This window comes from Biomphalaria glabrata, chromosome 3 (assembly GCF_947242115.1).
Source record: "Biomphalaria glabrata chromosome 3, xgBioGlab47.1, whole genome shotgun sequence".
Classification (NCBI taxonomy): domain Eukaryota; kingdom Metazoa; phylum Mollusca; class Gastropoda; family Planorbidae; genus Biomphalaria; species Biomphalaria glabrata.
In genome coordinates, this window is record NC_074713.1 from 6,997,312 (window position 1) to 7,014,067 (window position 16,756).

General features: G+C 33.2%; 1 protein-coding gene across 7 annotated transcripts in view; it reads right to left on the reverse strand.

Annotated features, from left to right (window-relative positions):
* Nucleotides 1-1,151: 1,151 nt before the first annotated feature.
* Nucleotides 1,152-16,756, reverse strand: part of LOC106055345 (signal-induced proliferation-associated 1-like protein 2) — a 57,608-nt gene continuing 42,003 nt past the window's right edge. For 4 of the 7 annotated variants that reach the window (XM_056023128.1, XM_056023129.1, XM_056023130.1 and 1 more), the window contains 11 exons: nt 15,500-15,625; nt 12,747-13,075; nt 11,243-11,280; nt 10,765-11,119; nt 9,112-9,220; nt 8,847-9,009; nt 8,086-8,216; nt 7,601-7,743; nt 6,851-6,992; nt 5,881-5,984; nt 1,152-3,827 (listed from right to left, as the gene is read on the reverse strand). In XM_056023128.1, the coding sequence (XP_055879103.1) occupies nt 3,640-3,827; nt 5,881-5,984; nt 6,851-6,992; nt 7,601-7,743; nt 8,086-8,216; nt 8,847-9,009; nt 9,112-9,220; nt 10,765-11,119; nt 11,243-11,280; nt 12,747-13,075; nt 15,500-15,625 (1,828 nt within the window). In that variant the 3' untranslated portion in view covers nt 1,152-3,639. The remainder of the gene's footprint in view (nt 3,828-5,880; nt 5,985-6,850; nt 6,993-7,600; nt 7,744-8,085; nt 8,217-8,846; nt 9,010-9,111; nt 9,221-10,764; nt 11,120-11,242; nt 11,281-12,746; nt 13,076-15,499; nt 15,626-16,756) is intronic. The other 3 variants (XM_056023132.1, XM_056023133.1, XM_056023134.1) reach the window with 3 other exon arrangements.

Here is a 16,756-nt window from a genome sequence, read left to right on the forward strand (position 1 = left end):
ACTGTTCAAAAGAAACCTGTTCATCAGATCTGTGATTTTTTTCCTCTTGATTTACTAAGCCTATTGCTAATGTTGAAAGAGAAGGTATCCCGATGAACACACTGTAAAAATGAGAGAAATAAGACTGTAGACTCAGTGAAAGTAAGGCCGCCTCAATTACGAGGCCACGGTGAGAGGAATTTTTCTCTCCCAAATATAATCTGAAGAAAATGTTACAGCAATACTAAATACATCAGTTCTACAGTCTATTATTTACTTAAGATCTCTTCAAAGTCATTGAATGACAAGTTGTTTTTTTTTCAAGTTTGTGACTCTGAAACAGTCTTTTTTTTTTCTTTTGCTATTTGTAAGGATTTTTCCAATGAGTGTGCAGGTGTCTTGGCATCTTATATTTCAACCTTTTGTAGATTTTCATCTTTTTAATCTAAACAAGATCAATGGTGCTAAATAATTGTAACTAAATTTTTAAAAATTTTATTTTTTAATTGAATACACTAGCTTATTTTAAAATGCAAAATTCAATTTGTTTTTATATAAGCTTTAAGTTGAGCCGCTGTCACAGTGTGGATGTTTCATATTGAAATTATTTTACAACTGATTCTACAATGCTTAAAAGTTATCTTATACTTCTAGAAAAGCTGACCAACCCTTCCTTTAGTGTGTGTACACTCACACACACACACGGGATACACCAACAACCAAAGCTCACAATTTATTTTTTTTTGCTCTACTTATTAGTAAATTTAAGTAAATTAATTTTAAGCCAGATTTACTCTGATGATGTTATGTGCCAAGCATATAATTATTGCTGGTATTGTCTTAGTGTAAACAAATGAAATAACATAAAGAAAATTGAATACCAATATAAAACAAAATCAAAGTGTGAAGCGTTGTAGAGAGGCTAAATACGCTTGAACTTGGCTTGGCTACCTATGAAGGGGCTCGAGGTTCGACACCCGAATCATTCAGAGTTGTGTTTACTGAGTGCCTAAAGGCAGCACGGAAAACCTTCTCCCATATACCCCCTCCCACGCACTGGTCCACCAACGAGATAGGATCATAGTGCTCTAAGCATGCTATAAGCATGAAAGTAGCGCTATATAAAAGCTCTAATTAATTATTAAAGTAAATCAATTGCAGAACTCCAGAAGTTTTTGTTCAGAATTTAATGGTCAGAGTATAGAGGAAATATATAACTGCACAACCTAATCACTGGCTCACTGAACTACATAAACCTGCTAGTTTTGACTGTTTAGAAATTACCACCAGTCCAGCTTACAGGGAACATTTAAATATCAGCAACTCTTATGAAGAGAAAAAAGTCAACTATATTGGACAGAATTTCATCTTACATTTGGAGTCCTGCTGTTTATATAATATACACATTTATACATCAAGTTCATACAAAAATACTACATGAAACATATTTGTTGCGAAAGTTATAATATAGATAAGAGTTCCTATATACACTAATATACTCAAGCCTACATGTTTTTATATATACACCATACACACATTATTTTGTAAACACATATATTTTTGTAGATAGTTTAGATCTAGTTTACATAATTATCAGGATTGAGATAGTGAACTCTTGATCAGAGTATTATTTGGTTGATGAAAACAAAATGAAGGAATTCAATGATTCCATTTTCTATTATAACTTTTTTACAATTTTGTAATTAAAATGATGTGAAAAAAGCAAACTCCTCCATTATCTAACCAGTTTGAACTATTATTCAAGATTAAAATTTTTTAAGCTGAAAAATAATTTGATTCTTTTTAATGTTGAAAAGATAATTAGTAATTGATATCACAAAATATATGGTTCACTATCTCAAGCTTAATCCTACATAAGACCTATATAGGTAGATTTATAAGAAAGTTTATGCCAACTGTAAGAGTACCCATAAATGCATACATATATTACTCACAATATGACTAGGTACTGTACATGCCCAGTTCAGCACTGCACAGATTCTATAAAACATTCACAACAATACCAAATGAAATGTGCAAAGTCTACTCTATTTGGCTTTGTGGAGAAAGGTCAACAAAAGCAAAAAACTGACTCAGAAAATAGTCTCACAACTTGCAATCTTAACAAAACACTATTGTAGTTGAAAAGCAAAACATTAGCCTCTATTGCACTTCTGTTAGCTACAGCACACAAAGTAGCAATCAAGTACAAACTATTCAATAAAATAGCTTTGGTTGTGCCTGTAGACTATCATGTGTATACAAACAATAAGGTCAAATCATTAACCTTGAAGTAAAAAAAACAAAACATAATTAAAAAGTATTGACTAAAATGATGGAAGCATTGAACATTCTAGAAGTTCCTTGGGCTCAAAGTTCTAGTAAGAGAAGGACATTTTAGTTTCTAGCGTTGTCCCACATTTTATGTTATAGGTTACTGTCATCCCACATACTAACATCACAAAAGCAGCTGGTTACCTCAGCAGTTGATTGTTGACTTAAAGTAATACAAATTTAAGTTAGATGCATTCCTGATGCTTTTTTAACATGTAGTGTCCTTAATTTTATTGTACATAAATCATCACAACAATGTCCAGCAGTATTTCAACAATGATTGTCACGAGTTGACCAAAGCATCCCCTAAAGTTATTGCCCTACAAGACTATACACTAGAGTATGTACATAGAGTACAAGTATGTACATAGATCTATGTACATTTTTTGTGTGTGTCACAGAAACCTGGATGCAAGACAAAGACATTAAATATAGGTAGTATATTTGTAGTCAACACAAGGGATTCAAAGAGCAAAACACTTAAAACACTGCTCCAGATGTGTTCCCAGCAAAGTGCTGATGAGGCTACTCAGCAGTTGAACTCCAGCAAACTAAAACAACAGGCTAAGTTCACAGTGCTCAACATAATAACACTAACTAACTCCCACTTTCATGCTGGCTAGTCAACATGTTCTCAAACCTCAACTTACAGTAGAACTGAAGTCTATTTCATGTTAACAAGCACACAGATCTAATTTAGAGCTTTGCCAGAGCGTTAGAACTTAGGTAGAATAAATGTGTATCAAAAAGGTATAAAAATATATTTTAGAAACTTGTAGTATTCATTACAATAAGGTACTGGCAGGACGTGTGTAGTAACAGGAGCAACATGTGACTTCAACATATAGTGTGAAGATTTACCTTAAATATTCTGGACCACAGTTTCAAAACCAGCTGCTATGTATACATTTAAATAGGAAAACATTTTTTTTAATACCTAATATTCATTTATGTTTTTCAAGGTATAAACTTTGGAATAATTTTTGGTTAAAAAACAACCCCTCAACAACTTTGCACTTGTACTGAAAGCATACATTAACAATTGTTTTTGCATGTTTTACTTTTTAACAAATATACAACATATTTGTCTATGTTTTATCTTAGCGATGAAAGATTTGAGTTTTTAAAAAAATAGGATGATATGATAATGGATTAATAAGTCCCTTACTAAATAAATCCTATCAGTTATTAAAATAAAAACTTGAAAACATGATTTGCCATTCTGTAAAACAAAAGACATTCTCACAGGTACATAAACATTAGGCAATTCATAGAATTTTTTTTTAACAACTATCACAAACAGATGCAACACAACAGCTGTATCAGTCAAAGATATGTTTTGTTGGGTCCCTGTGGACTTGGAGATGTGTTTACTGGCGATCTATTGTATTGAAAAACCACTCTGTGAAGCGGCGGAGCTGGGTGGCAGCTGTCTGGGATTCCTCCTGAAGTCTGACATTGTCTGCCCGCAGATCCTGTATCTCTATTTCCATCTCGGACTTTTCCTGTTTGACCTGAAACCAGAATGAAGAAAATTATTTTTAAACAAGCAAATAAACCTAAGAATAAATATATAAGTGTCTTCATATAAGGCTTTACTTACTAATACTGTATACATCAATATTGGACACTTTGTTTTTCTTAATAACACAACTTTTCTGTGTGTTCATGTTAGTAACTATCAAATTATTGACTTGTATTTTCCCTCAAATCTATTTTCTGACACTACTACATAATGTTGCTGACCCACTTTTAATGGATGTGTTTGATAAATAATGTCAAGACATTGGTGTCTTCAAACTATCATCACTACAAAATCAACAAATCAGCTTAAAAGAGAACATTGCACTCAACAATGAAATAATTGATACCTTCAATGAGAAAAAGAGGTTGCACTGAACATGAAAAAGTTTAATGATATTTGATATTTTGGATTTTTGGCACATCAGCACAATTTAGGCCATGTTGTGCCTATATAATCCCTCAAGGGTAACTTCCCTAATATAGGTCAAATGCTAAGAGTTACACAATTGAGGTATTAAAAATAAGGTGAGATTCATAACAAACGAATATTCCCATTTGACTAGAGTAACACCTTTAGCAAAATCACTAAATCTAGAAAGCCTTCAGAATAGAAGACTCAAAAGTAAAGTAGCAATTATACATAAAACACTGAACCATAATCTTCAAATAAAAAAACAAAATCTAATAAAATACTCAGAAAGACACAAAGATTAAGGCACATTCCTCGTTCCATATGCTAGGACAAATTTGTACAAATTCTCATTCTTCCCTAGTGCTATTAAAGCATGGAATGGGTTGCCTGATCTAGCCAGGAAAACCAGTGACTTAGCAGACTTTAGGTTATTGGTTAACATGCATGAGTAAATGCGTGACAGGTAGAACATAATCATCTTTTTTGAAGTAACGTCTGTATTATATAAGATAAGAAGATAAGGTCCACTCACAAGTCAAATAGTAAAAATTTTTATTATCTAATAAAATTGTGTTGTAAATATGTATATATTTATAAGTACTTTGCCTGATCTCAACTAAAATTTTAGTAGTCAACCCCACTTCCCAGATAAAGCCCAGTATTATCCCAGGATCAACACAATCAAATAGTGTTTTGAGGTTGTCTGTTCTAAAATAAGCAACCTGGCATATGCCAGTGGTGACTCTCTTGGAATAGTTTGTAGTAAACAACAATAATGTTAGTCTTAATGGAATGCGACCATGCTAGGATCTGATCCTTCCTACTCTACCACCCAACCACTAAGGTCAAATACTTTTGCTATTTGCTACAAGAAAACTTGGATCTCAAAGTATTAGTTACTTTTGACTTACCTCCCTCCCCCCACCCATCAACCCCCACAATAAAATTGGTCAGAGAAATTTGTTGTATTTAGTCTACAAAAATTTATTAATACAGAAATATTGATAAGCTACAGTTTTTTAAAAGCAGATAGTTGTTTTCTGCACTTTTTAGCAAAGGAAAATCTAATTTTGAAGTTCTACCACTTGGTAAAAGTAACTATTGTTTAGTTGGCAAGAATGTTTTAAAATAGCTTCTCCACGGTTTGACTATTTATTATCTTCCAAATATTCCTCTTTTCATTTTCATACACTTTTCTTGAGGTTCCATTATATCAACCCCCCCAACACACACACACACTCACACATCTCCACATCTTGCTTTCTAGTCTATGTGCTTGAAGAACATAAATAGAATTTGAAAAATAAAAATGTAAACAAAAAACAGATGAAAATCCCAATAAAAATGTTATCAAATAAAATAGATTCTCAGTAAATAGGATTTACTTGAAGTGACTAAAAAAAACAAACACCATCCATTAAAACAAAAATGTAATGCCAGTGATTGAAAAAACAAAATATAAAATCTAATAAAAACAAAGAATATTGAAGGCATGAACGTAAAAAAAAAAAGAAAAAAAATAGGTTTAAAACTTCGAGTAGGTCAGACCAAACCAGGTGAGTGTAAAAACACCAAATGTGCCAAAGTGATCTACCTGCTACAAGCCAGACAAGCTAATTAATCCCTATTACCTCTCACCTTATCCAGTTCCTGGGACAACTTTGTCACTCTCTGTTCAAGGTCAAGTATTCTTTGTTGTGGGGTAGAGGACATGGACGTATATGATGAAGGCATTCTACAAAATATCAAACAAAATGTCACACTAGTTAGAACTAGATGGAGACAGTGCTGCAATGAATAAACTAATGTTACATTTTTGTTACAAGCAGAGTTCTTTAAGACTAGGAAGTAGATAGGTTTGGTGCCAGCAGTTATCAAGGAGGCTTGGTGATCAATGCAATACAACAATTACCTACACATTTTCAACAGGAATCCCATCACTCATAAAAATTCAAACTCTAGACTAGATTTTAAAAAGTTGTAACGCCTGGGCCACCAAAGTTATCAATATGTATGCCAAGGCCACCAAAGTTGTTAATATGTATGCCAAGGCCACCAAAGTTATTAATACGTAGGTCAAGGCCACCAAGGTTATCAATATGTATGCCAAAGCCACCAAAGTTATCAATAGGAATGCCAAGGCCACCAAAGTTGTTAATATGTATGCCAAGGCCACCAAAGTTGTTAATATGTATGCCAAGGCCACCTAAGTTATTAATATGCATGAAAGTAAAAGAGCTTACAGCTCAGCCGTAAAAAGAAATGGCCAGATGAAGAAAAAATAGGTATGGGCTATATAAGATGAGGAGGGTATACCATTTTTAATTAAGTAAAGCCATGCAATACTTTCATTAGCAACTTGTTCTGGCAAACCATTTAGAGTATAACAACATAATTAGCTTGAAGAATGTCTTGTTTCAGAACAAGTCAAGTAAAAGATGAGGATACAATCTAGTTGTGTATTTCCAGACAATACACATTCTGTGTTTAAAAGAGTGAACTTGTGAATTTTAATTGTGATGACAGAATGTTGGTAAACACTTCTACTCTCAACATAGAATAATTACATCTAATTACTTCTAAATATTGCAATTGGTTTACCCAGAGGTAGAGTTGGTTAAGCCGAGAGACATTTCAGGAGACGGAGGCCTGGGTGGAGGTTGGTCATCTTGTGAATCGCTGTCCTCATGTTCATGGCCAGCATCTCCTCTCCTAAGATTGGATTTACTGCCAGAATCTGTTTCTAAATATGAGATCAGGAAAAAAATACAGTGACACTGAAAAATGTTTGAAACTTAACTTCACAAACACAAAGTATGGTAATTATTTTCTGGTTCATGTTCAATTCTTTCTTTCCTTAATTTAACAAAGGAGACTTGAAAAATAATAAAAAAAATGAAGTATAATCCAAGTGACCAGAGGAACAACCTAGTGACCCAGATCTATACTGAGATAACTGTTAATTGCCCACTGTGAGTTCATCATTTTATATTTTTTTTAGGAACATATATAAATAAAAAAACTATACTGATGTAACTATTAATTAGAGCATAGTCATTGTTTAACATAGGCTCCTATTCATTTGTTTCAAATGCACAGTAATCAATTCCTAATTCTGACATAAAGTTTGTAGTTTTCCTCCTAGAAAAATAAATTTTAGAAAATCAATAAAAATCAATAAAATAAAAGATTTTGTACATTGACCAAATGGTTCATTTTTTAACAATTCTGATGTCAAAAAAAAAAGAAGCTATATTTCCACTAAATTAATACTATAACTATATATCATGTGAAAAATAATGCATTTGATCAGATCCCTTTGCTAAATGTTTTCAATAGAAACATACTGACCATCAATAGCCTTTGAGGCCACATTGACCAGTTTGGACCAATCCAGAGCTGCAGCAGACTCCATTAATGGGACCCTATTATCCATTGTAGATTTACTTCTCTGTCTAGCATTTGCAAGGTCTGAAACTGCTCGAGGCGAAAGTCTGAAGATAATATAACATATAAATAATTCAAGATCTAGTCTATACTGACACAGAGATATATAAAAATAAGTCAGCATTTAGTCTACACAAAAACATATACAGGGCATAATCAAGTTGAGACCTAGTCTACATAAACATATATACACATATGTAAATATCAATACAAAATCATGTATATGTGTATATTTTAAGTAAAGTAAAAAAAAAAATATTTCCATGCTAGTAGAACTGATAAGGCTACAAAAGATTTCAAGTGACTTTCTTTTCAGCAGCTCCAAGAAATAGCAGCTGCTAAATATAAAGGAGTTATCTTTGAAACAATGCAGTCAAGTTCTAACAAACCTTTGTGTGACTGAGTCGCTACCCTGACTCTGTGCTTTGTCATTACTGGCTACTTTAGAATTACTCAGACTTTCATCCGACAGAGTTCTTTGCAGACGTCCAGCTTTACGTGGAGCTTGAGAACCAGGCTGCTGGTAAGATCAAGAAAAATATTCACCGCTATGGCCTCATTTCACTTTTACATTTATATAAAGCATTGTATTAGCAACTGTCATGTAATATACAAAACATACGTGCCAAGGTCTCATAGTTTGAATCAACAAGATATTCACAATTAATTAGATTGGACCTAATACTTTAACTTGATCATACTGTTAATAATAGACATTGGAATTTCTGTAGTTCTAAAAATAGATTTCTAGCTTTTTCTGAGGGGTTGAGTTCAGTTTTCAAATAAGTTGATTGTGTCTACTTTTGGGAATCTACTAGTGAAATGAAATTCTATTGTGTATTTGTAGCATGTGTGCTCAACATTTTCATGATTCCAAGTTGAAGAATAAAATGTGTTTTATTTAGTTAAAAATTTCTATTCAGTTTCCAAACTTAACGAAGTATTTCCAGCAATAATGGGAGTTTGGCTGATCAGACATGGTTTTGGAATTATAAAAACATATTTTACATCCCACAATCTCACAGTATCAGTAAACTATGCTATATAACGGCAATTGTAAGAAAATTAGTAACATATCTGCTTATTCAGACACTGTATTATAACTGTTTTTAACAAATGTTTGATTGTAACCAAGATAAAGCCAACTTACATTGAACCCAACAAGGTCATTCTCTGAAAGGTCAGGGTCAATAAGTCTCATCAGCTCCTCCTGAAAATCTGCCCTAGCCACTTCTCGGGCCTGTTTCTGACTAGACATGCCTGGACGCAGCCGTGAAGGCAGGGACTCTTCTGACATCATACCTGACAAGTTCCTAATGACAATACAGAATCAGGTTAAAACTGAGGACATCATGAAGTACATGTAAGCAAGAAATAATACATAATAATATCATATAGAGGAAATAAGAGCTGACCTTCTGGAAGCCTTTGGACTACTGGTGGGGGGCTCAGTTAATCCTTTCTTCATGACTGGCTTGTTCGCCCTCGTTGCAGCCAGAGCTTCTTTCCTCCGTGTCACTTCATCTGCAAACAAAACAAAACCAAATTTAGAACAGCAATAGTCTCAGCATAAAGTGAGCACACTTTAACTGACTTAAGGAACAAGAAGCTGTTTAAATGAAAGACCCACAATCAGTATCTTGTAAACAACATTGATGCTTTTTGTTAATTGAATGATTTGTTAATTGAATGATTTTTTTTTCATGATTCATAAGACCCTTTTCCAAAGATATTACTAGAAGAAAAAAAACTTTCTCCTTTCAGACTTTGTGATATATGGAGCAGATGATGTAAAAGTCATCTGTTTTTGTGGCCCACGGTTAACTAATGTCAGGTACCCATTACAGCTGGGTAGACTCAGAGCCGGCCTAAAAAAAAATGGAAATATAAAATCCCAGTCTTCACCAGGATTTGAACCCAGCACCCCTTGGTTCGGAAGCTATGCACTTTATCTATTACCCAACATGCCTCCATATTACTACAAATTAAAAAAAAATAAAAAATTTTGTAGACTTTAAAGATGTTAAATGAAAAACTACATTCTTAAGTCATTTGTTATAACAGTATACCATACCTGAGATGATTGGAAAGAGAAACCTATGATGGTATATCTATACTATAAAGTAGAATGGGAGGTGCATGTATGTTACAAATAGAAATCAAAATCGCTTGACCAATCTTGATAAAACTTGGCAGAAATGTTCCATGGGTGCTAACTTAGACCGTAGTGTGTGTATTGTAGCCCTAAAACAAACTTAAGACCCTCAAAAAAAATAAAAAATTGACAGACTCTATTAAAGCTATAGTATTTTATGGATCTAGGCTTTGTTTACAATGTTGACATGAGAAAAGATCGAAAGGATTTAGATCTAGATCTAATTTTAAGACCTACACTTTGCACATATAGTTGTTTACTTTGACACATGAAAATATAAAATATAGTCTATTGATCTCATTATTTAATCAAATTAAACTTCAAATTTGTGTTTCAAAACCATTTTTACATAAATTCGTTCCATATATCTGCAAATTCAGAACGTCATGACTTACTTATAATCCCATTCATTTAACAAATTGGGTAAACCCGTTTTAATTGTACTATATATCCTATTCATCTATCGCTCCTTTCGTTTTTAATAGATTTGAATGTATCGGCTTCGGGTAAACCCATTTTCGCAAAACTAATTTTATTTTCGTAGCGAAAGAGAAAAACTTGAAAGGATCATTAGCTAAGTTTAACAAACATCTAAATCCATTCCACTAGATTAGTAAACACAAACTAAGACCCGCAGGCCACGGGTAATGTCAGGCTAGTATATATATATATTACATTTCATATAATACACTCAATTTTTTTTCAATTTAAAAAAAACCCACATCAATAAATATTTGCATGATCATTGAGACCATTTGCTAAATCAAACAAGAATGATTTCCAAAATATTTGTTCTCCACTACATTTATTAGCACCTGATAGTAAAAGTCAGTAAATGCTTGAAATGACAGAAAATGTTGCACAATTACAAAAGGTTTGAAATGTTATTTCTTCCTATCAGGTCTTGACTTACCTTTGATCAAACGAACTGGATCATTGTGGTGTGAGTAGTGTGAGGAGCTGCTGGAGGTGCCCTCACTAATTAAACTCAAGTTTGTTGATGAGCCTGGGTTGCCTCCATCGCGTGACCCTCTCATAGAGTCAGTCACCGGTCTGGCCTGACCTCCTTGCCCTAACAAATACTTGGTATTCTGCGTCTGCTTTAAAAGTTCCAAAGCAATGTTGCCAGTGGCAGGGATCCCTGAAGGGTACTCCATGTTGGCAAACTGACGCTTGCTGTTTGCATTCTGACCCCCAGACATATAAATACTGCCATCATTCGAAACATCTGTACTGGCATTAATATGTTCTCCTCTACGAAGTGGTGGCTGTCAATGAAAGGTCAAAGTTAGACAACTATCTTCAAACACACATGAAGCACTTAAACAAAAGCATGAATAACAGCATTAACTAAAATATTTAACAAACAAAATAAAAAAAAACATGATTACCTGGCTATGTTGACTGGAGCGCGACCGCATACTGATGGCTGAAACATTAATCATACATTTTTCTTCAAAACTCATTGCAAGTATTGTAATATTTAGTAGAATGAAGATAAGTATTGTAATATTTAGTAGAATGAAGATAAGTATTGTAATATTTAGTAGAATGAAGATAAGTATTGTAATATTTAGTAGAATGAAGATAAGTATTGTAATATTTAGTAGAATGAAGATAAGTATTGTAATATTTAGTAGCATGAAGATAAGTATTGTAATATTTATTAGAATGAAGATAAGTATTGTAATATTTAGTAGCATGAAGATAAGTGACAATAAAAAGGACTTGTCCAAATAAATGAGCACAAGAGTTGGAACTACTTATTGATAAACAAAAACTAATGTACATGACAATGTTTGTCTATTTGGAAACCTATCAATAAATGGCCAATCTTGATGAAGGGGCTTGAGAGAGACCAAGAACAAGTTTGGATCAAGGAGACAAATAAGCAAGTCAACAAAGCTGTAGGTCTTTAGTTTGAAACTCACTTTTACATTCTTCAGAATCATGCCACACCAGAAAGCTGATTTCTTTACCCCTTAACTGAAAACTATAAATTGGTTTGATCACATTTCCAACGGCAAGATTTTACAGAAACAGACAGCATTCCTGTCAAAGCAAAAAAATGTCCAACTAAGATAGACAAGTGATGTCTGATAGTTGACTTCCTTAATGACTATTGGGGAGATGTGCAATGGAAAGTATTCTTGGAAATCAACACAAGAAACAGAAATATACATTCAAGCTCATGGAATTGATAATCAGCACTGGGAAAAATTAGTCCATGTTTGCTGCTTCTCAGGGTGTAAAGCCATTTCTGTGTTTTTTTTTTATTTCAAAGTGAAGATTGGACTTCACAGCCATCTTCAAATTCATAGGATATGAGATTGTCAGATTATGAGATAATGCCTATCTTCAACCTTGAAGGAGGAGATAACTTTGATAGTATTTATTTAAATGTTTTGTCAAGCTGGTTACATCATGATCTCAATATTTTTTGTAGATATACTGAACTTTTTGGGAGCTGGACATTTTCAGAGCTTACTCAGACTGAAGGGATGTTTTTGCTATAGACAATTGTCAGATCTGTCTATGATAAACTCAATACTTTTCAGAATTTATCATTTTAATACCTTCAACCAGTGGCGTTATTATTTGTTGGGTAACTTCTAGGAAGAGTATATTATAAGTAAATCAGTACTTCATCAGGGAACATGTGTGAATGTACCATGACAGGTTAGCCCTATAAATGTCAATGATTGATTCCAGTTCATCAGACTTAGGGAAATCCTTTTATCAAAAGGCCTAATTTTAGCTAGAACAGGTTTGAAATTCATAGAGCTCAAAACAGCAGTCATGGGCACTACCTCTCTACCTAGAAACAGTGTTCAAATTAACAAGTAACTCACTAGACTAGCATATTTGATTTTTATGCCATGATCATAATCTTACCTGACATGGAATAGTCTGAGCTGTCATGGGAACTGTTTCGTGAGTGAGGCTCTTCACCTGAGCTTGTGTGACCTTCATGGCTGCCACCAAGAGACCCGTATAGGTCAGCAGAATCCTGGCGAGAGTGGCCAAAGCGTCCATCATCTGAAGATCTACCGGAGGAGAGGGTTGAATCCGAGTAACCATGCTGAGCCACTGAAGGGCGCTGTCTCTGGTCGTAAGCTGAACTACTCTGGGTCTGCTGCAAGGTTTTATGGTGAGCAGACGGTGAAGGTTTGCCATTATTAGTAGTGGACACAATAGTTGAACTTGACAAGCTATTATCTCCCCTGAAAGACCAAAAAAAAAGTATTTTACATTACTTCTTTATCTAATCATTCAATTAACAAACTCTTAAAACAACTAAACATAATTCACACCAACAAATCTAGTATTAAAAAATCTTTTAGGTTTATAATTTCAAAAGAAAATGTATGTTCTCTTTCAATAACTGAATGACCACATCAAGCTTGTTTTAAAAGGTTAACAACATTTGAGATCTTCTGCTCTATTACTCATGTAAAAAAAAGACAAATAATTAAATAAAATTAATTCTTAAAAACTTAAAAGTAATGAAATAAAATAACAACCCCAAAAAATCCCCTAATTAGCCAAAATTTGTCTTAATTCTATTTTAAGCAAGCCAGTTAAAACAGTTGTATGTGTGTTTGTAACTCATAATAAAGTAAACATCTTAGTTTGAATAAGAACATTGCTTTAAAATAATAAATGAAAAAAGCAGAAATGTTTTTTTTTTCTTCTAAGCAGCGCTAAGTAGCTTGGGCACGCTAGAAAACAGAAAAATGCAATTCAAAGAATAAAAGCAAACAGTTAAATATGTGATGAAAAAATTAAAGCAGCTTTTTGGGTTACATCTAAAATAAAAAAAATAAAAAAATAAATAAAACCAGAAAAACATTAAAAATACTTTTTAAAAAGACACTACCTCCTTTATACAACTGGTTTTTCTCTGAATAACTCATGAATTTTAGATAAAAAAAACAATAGGACATTTGTTACCCCACAAGCTCCACCTCTCCCCAAGAAAGAATCCTGGCTAAGCAAATGTATATATCTACAACACTTTATAATATTCCAATGATAATCCTTTAGATCTAGACTTAGGACATGATGTGCAAAATGTTCCTGAACATTAACCCTAAGCCTAGAATCAATAATGCTTTATATTTGGAAATTCCAGACTGATATAACCCTTTCAAGAACACGATAGTCCTTTTAAAAATGATGTTGGATCAAGATTTCAAGCCAAATTTAAATTAAGATAACGATCAAACTAGAGTTTTCCCCCCCATGTGGCTAACGAACTATTAATTCTTTTCTCAGCATCAACTGTTAAATTTCTAGAACCATTTTTAGAGCCATTTTTGAGATAAGCATCCGGTTACACTCCTCCATCCTTCACCCACCCTCCATGAATTTCTGACTTGAATAAAGAAAATTGTAAAAAAAACACAATGAAATAAATCTTTTTTGGTTTGGTAAGAACAACTCAAGACTAAAATATTGAGTAATTTACAAATATTGTGACTCAAGAGATCAAGTCTAATCTATAAATAAACACTTAGAAATGGTATTAAGCTGGACTTGTCTTTTGGAATTCCTTAATAGTACACCAAATTATAAACTACTTGTCTTTTGGAAATTTTTATTAGTACACCAAATTATCAACTATCTTAATAGACTCGCTTATAGATTCCACTCATTTTGACTTTGAAATGAACATGTTTTAGTAGTTTAATTTAAATGTTTCCATGGAAATAAACACTCTTTTGTTGTCAGCAACAAGAATACAGCTCTACTGGAAACAAAACAATACTTGAAAATGGACACTATTCCAAATAAAAAAAGGGGGCTTGTGGGGATAACTTCAAATTGTATTACAATAAGATTCCTTATTAATCTCATTTCATGTTTGTTTACATATGAAACTATTGCTTTATTATTCTTAAGTTTGAACATTTAGTTGACAGTATATGTATTGAAAACAAAAATCTAGAGGCCTCTTAGGATTCAATGTTGTACAACTAAGTCCACTGCTCTCTGCAACACACATACACACAAACAGAAGACAATCACAGAATGAAACACAACATGCAAGTAAAGAGTAGAAACACACACACACATATGAAGCCCAACAAGTTAACCAAAAAAAAAAATTAATTAACATGTTTTAATGAGTGCAAAGAAAAAAAGAAAAGGCATCTAAAATATGTACTGGTTGAAACAGTTGAAACCAGTCCACACACAACTATTGTGTATTTAGATAACTAAGAGACATGTATAGTATGCAAAGAGAGGCTGTCCTGACAGTAACATGCTAACCAAGAGAGGAACATTCACAAGACAAGCAAAGCCAGAAACTAATCTACAGTCAAGTGTATAACCAATCAAAGCAAGCAAGCTAAGATGGATCATGTTGGGCAGAAACAGTTTGAAGACTTTTTAAAACCTTGAATAAGACTATTTCTTTACAAAGTGTCATTGAAGAGTCAGTTGTTTCCACATCACATCTCTTCCTGACACTTTTGACTTCAAGCATAATATTTTATAAAAATCTGAGTTTTTCTGTGTTTTTTGTAAGTTGAAATCTAAATGAATATTACTCAAGTTTGTACATTTGTTTGCCTTTAAACTGTCTCTTTGCTACAGCACTATGTGAAGGTGTCTGCGTGTGAGGGGGATGACCACAGTACCTAGGGAGGTAGAGAGACTCCACTGAACCCTGGTGTGGAGAAGCATGGAGTTGTTCAGAGATCATGATGGTATTTATTGACATCAGAGACGTGTGAGGGAGGTGAGTGTTCAAAGTGATAAAACCTCTGTGGACCAACCAACAGTTCTAGTTATCAACTCACACAATATAGCTACACAATAACAAGACACACTCTTATGTTTTTATAACTATATAAACAGAAACACACTCACACTGTACATCAACAAAGACTCACACCAAAATCAGGATTCCATCAACAGAAACTAACCAATGAAATTGTAAACTAGCTAAAAATAGTTTGTTGCTTCTTGTTTTTTTTTTTTCATTTTCTTAAGAACATTTATGTTTATGCAGCATCCAAATTCTCCATGTTTTGAAATTGAGGATAAAATGGAGAGCTCATTTTAGCCTTTACAGTGAAGATTAGTGTTCCTTATATTCACATAATGAAGTGTTCCTTATCTTCACATAATGAAGTGTTCCTTATCTTCACATAATGAAGTGTTCCTTATATTCACATAATGAAGTGTTCCTTATCTTCACATAATGAAGTGTTCCTTATATTCACATAATGAAGTGTTCCTTATCTTCACATAATGAAGTGTTCCTTATATTCACATAATGAAGTGTTCCTTATCTTCACATAATGAAGTGTTCCTTATCTTCACATAATGAAGTGTTCCTTATCTTCACATAATGAAGTGTTCCTTATATTCACATAATGATTCTTGACAGGCAGATGACACTAGTTGAAAAAGTTTTCTTTTTGATTTGCTTGTAATAAAAGCACAAAATATATTTTTAAAAAAATACATGAAATATATCATAAATAATGATTGATATATGTCTACAATAATAACATTGGAATTAACACTGACGCTTGTTCCTTCCAGCATATCACTGAATGAAAAGTAGCACTGCACTATAGTCATGTAGGTTTCCACACAATCATATACATCAGTGATTCCCAAAGTGGTCTATATAGACCCCCAGGGGTCTACGGAAGTGAAAAAATAAATTGGGGGTCTATGGCCTGTTAATGGGGGTCTACGAAGGCGGATCTCATTGAAGCATGACCATTCATGAAATTGACTCGTTCACAAATGATTTGTACCTTAGTTAATCCCTTGAATTTCAACCCTGTTAGTGGAATGATTTTTTTTATTTAAAGATTTTAACGTATTATTTTAAATACCTTAATTGTGTCTACATGAAAGTAATAATTTACATGGCCTAG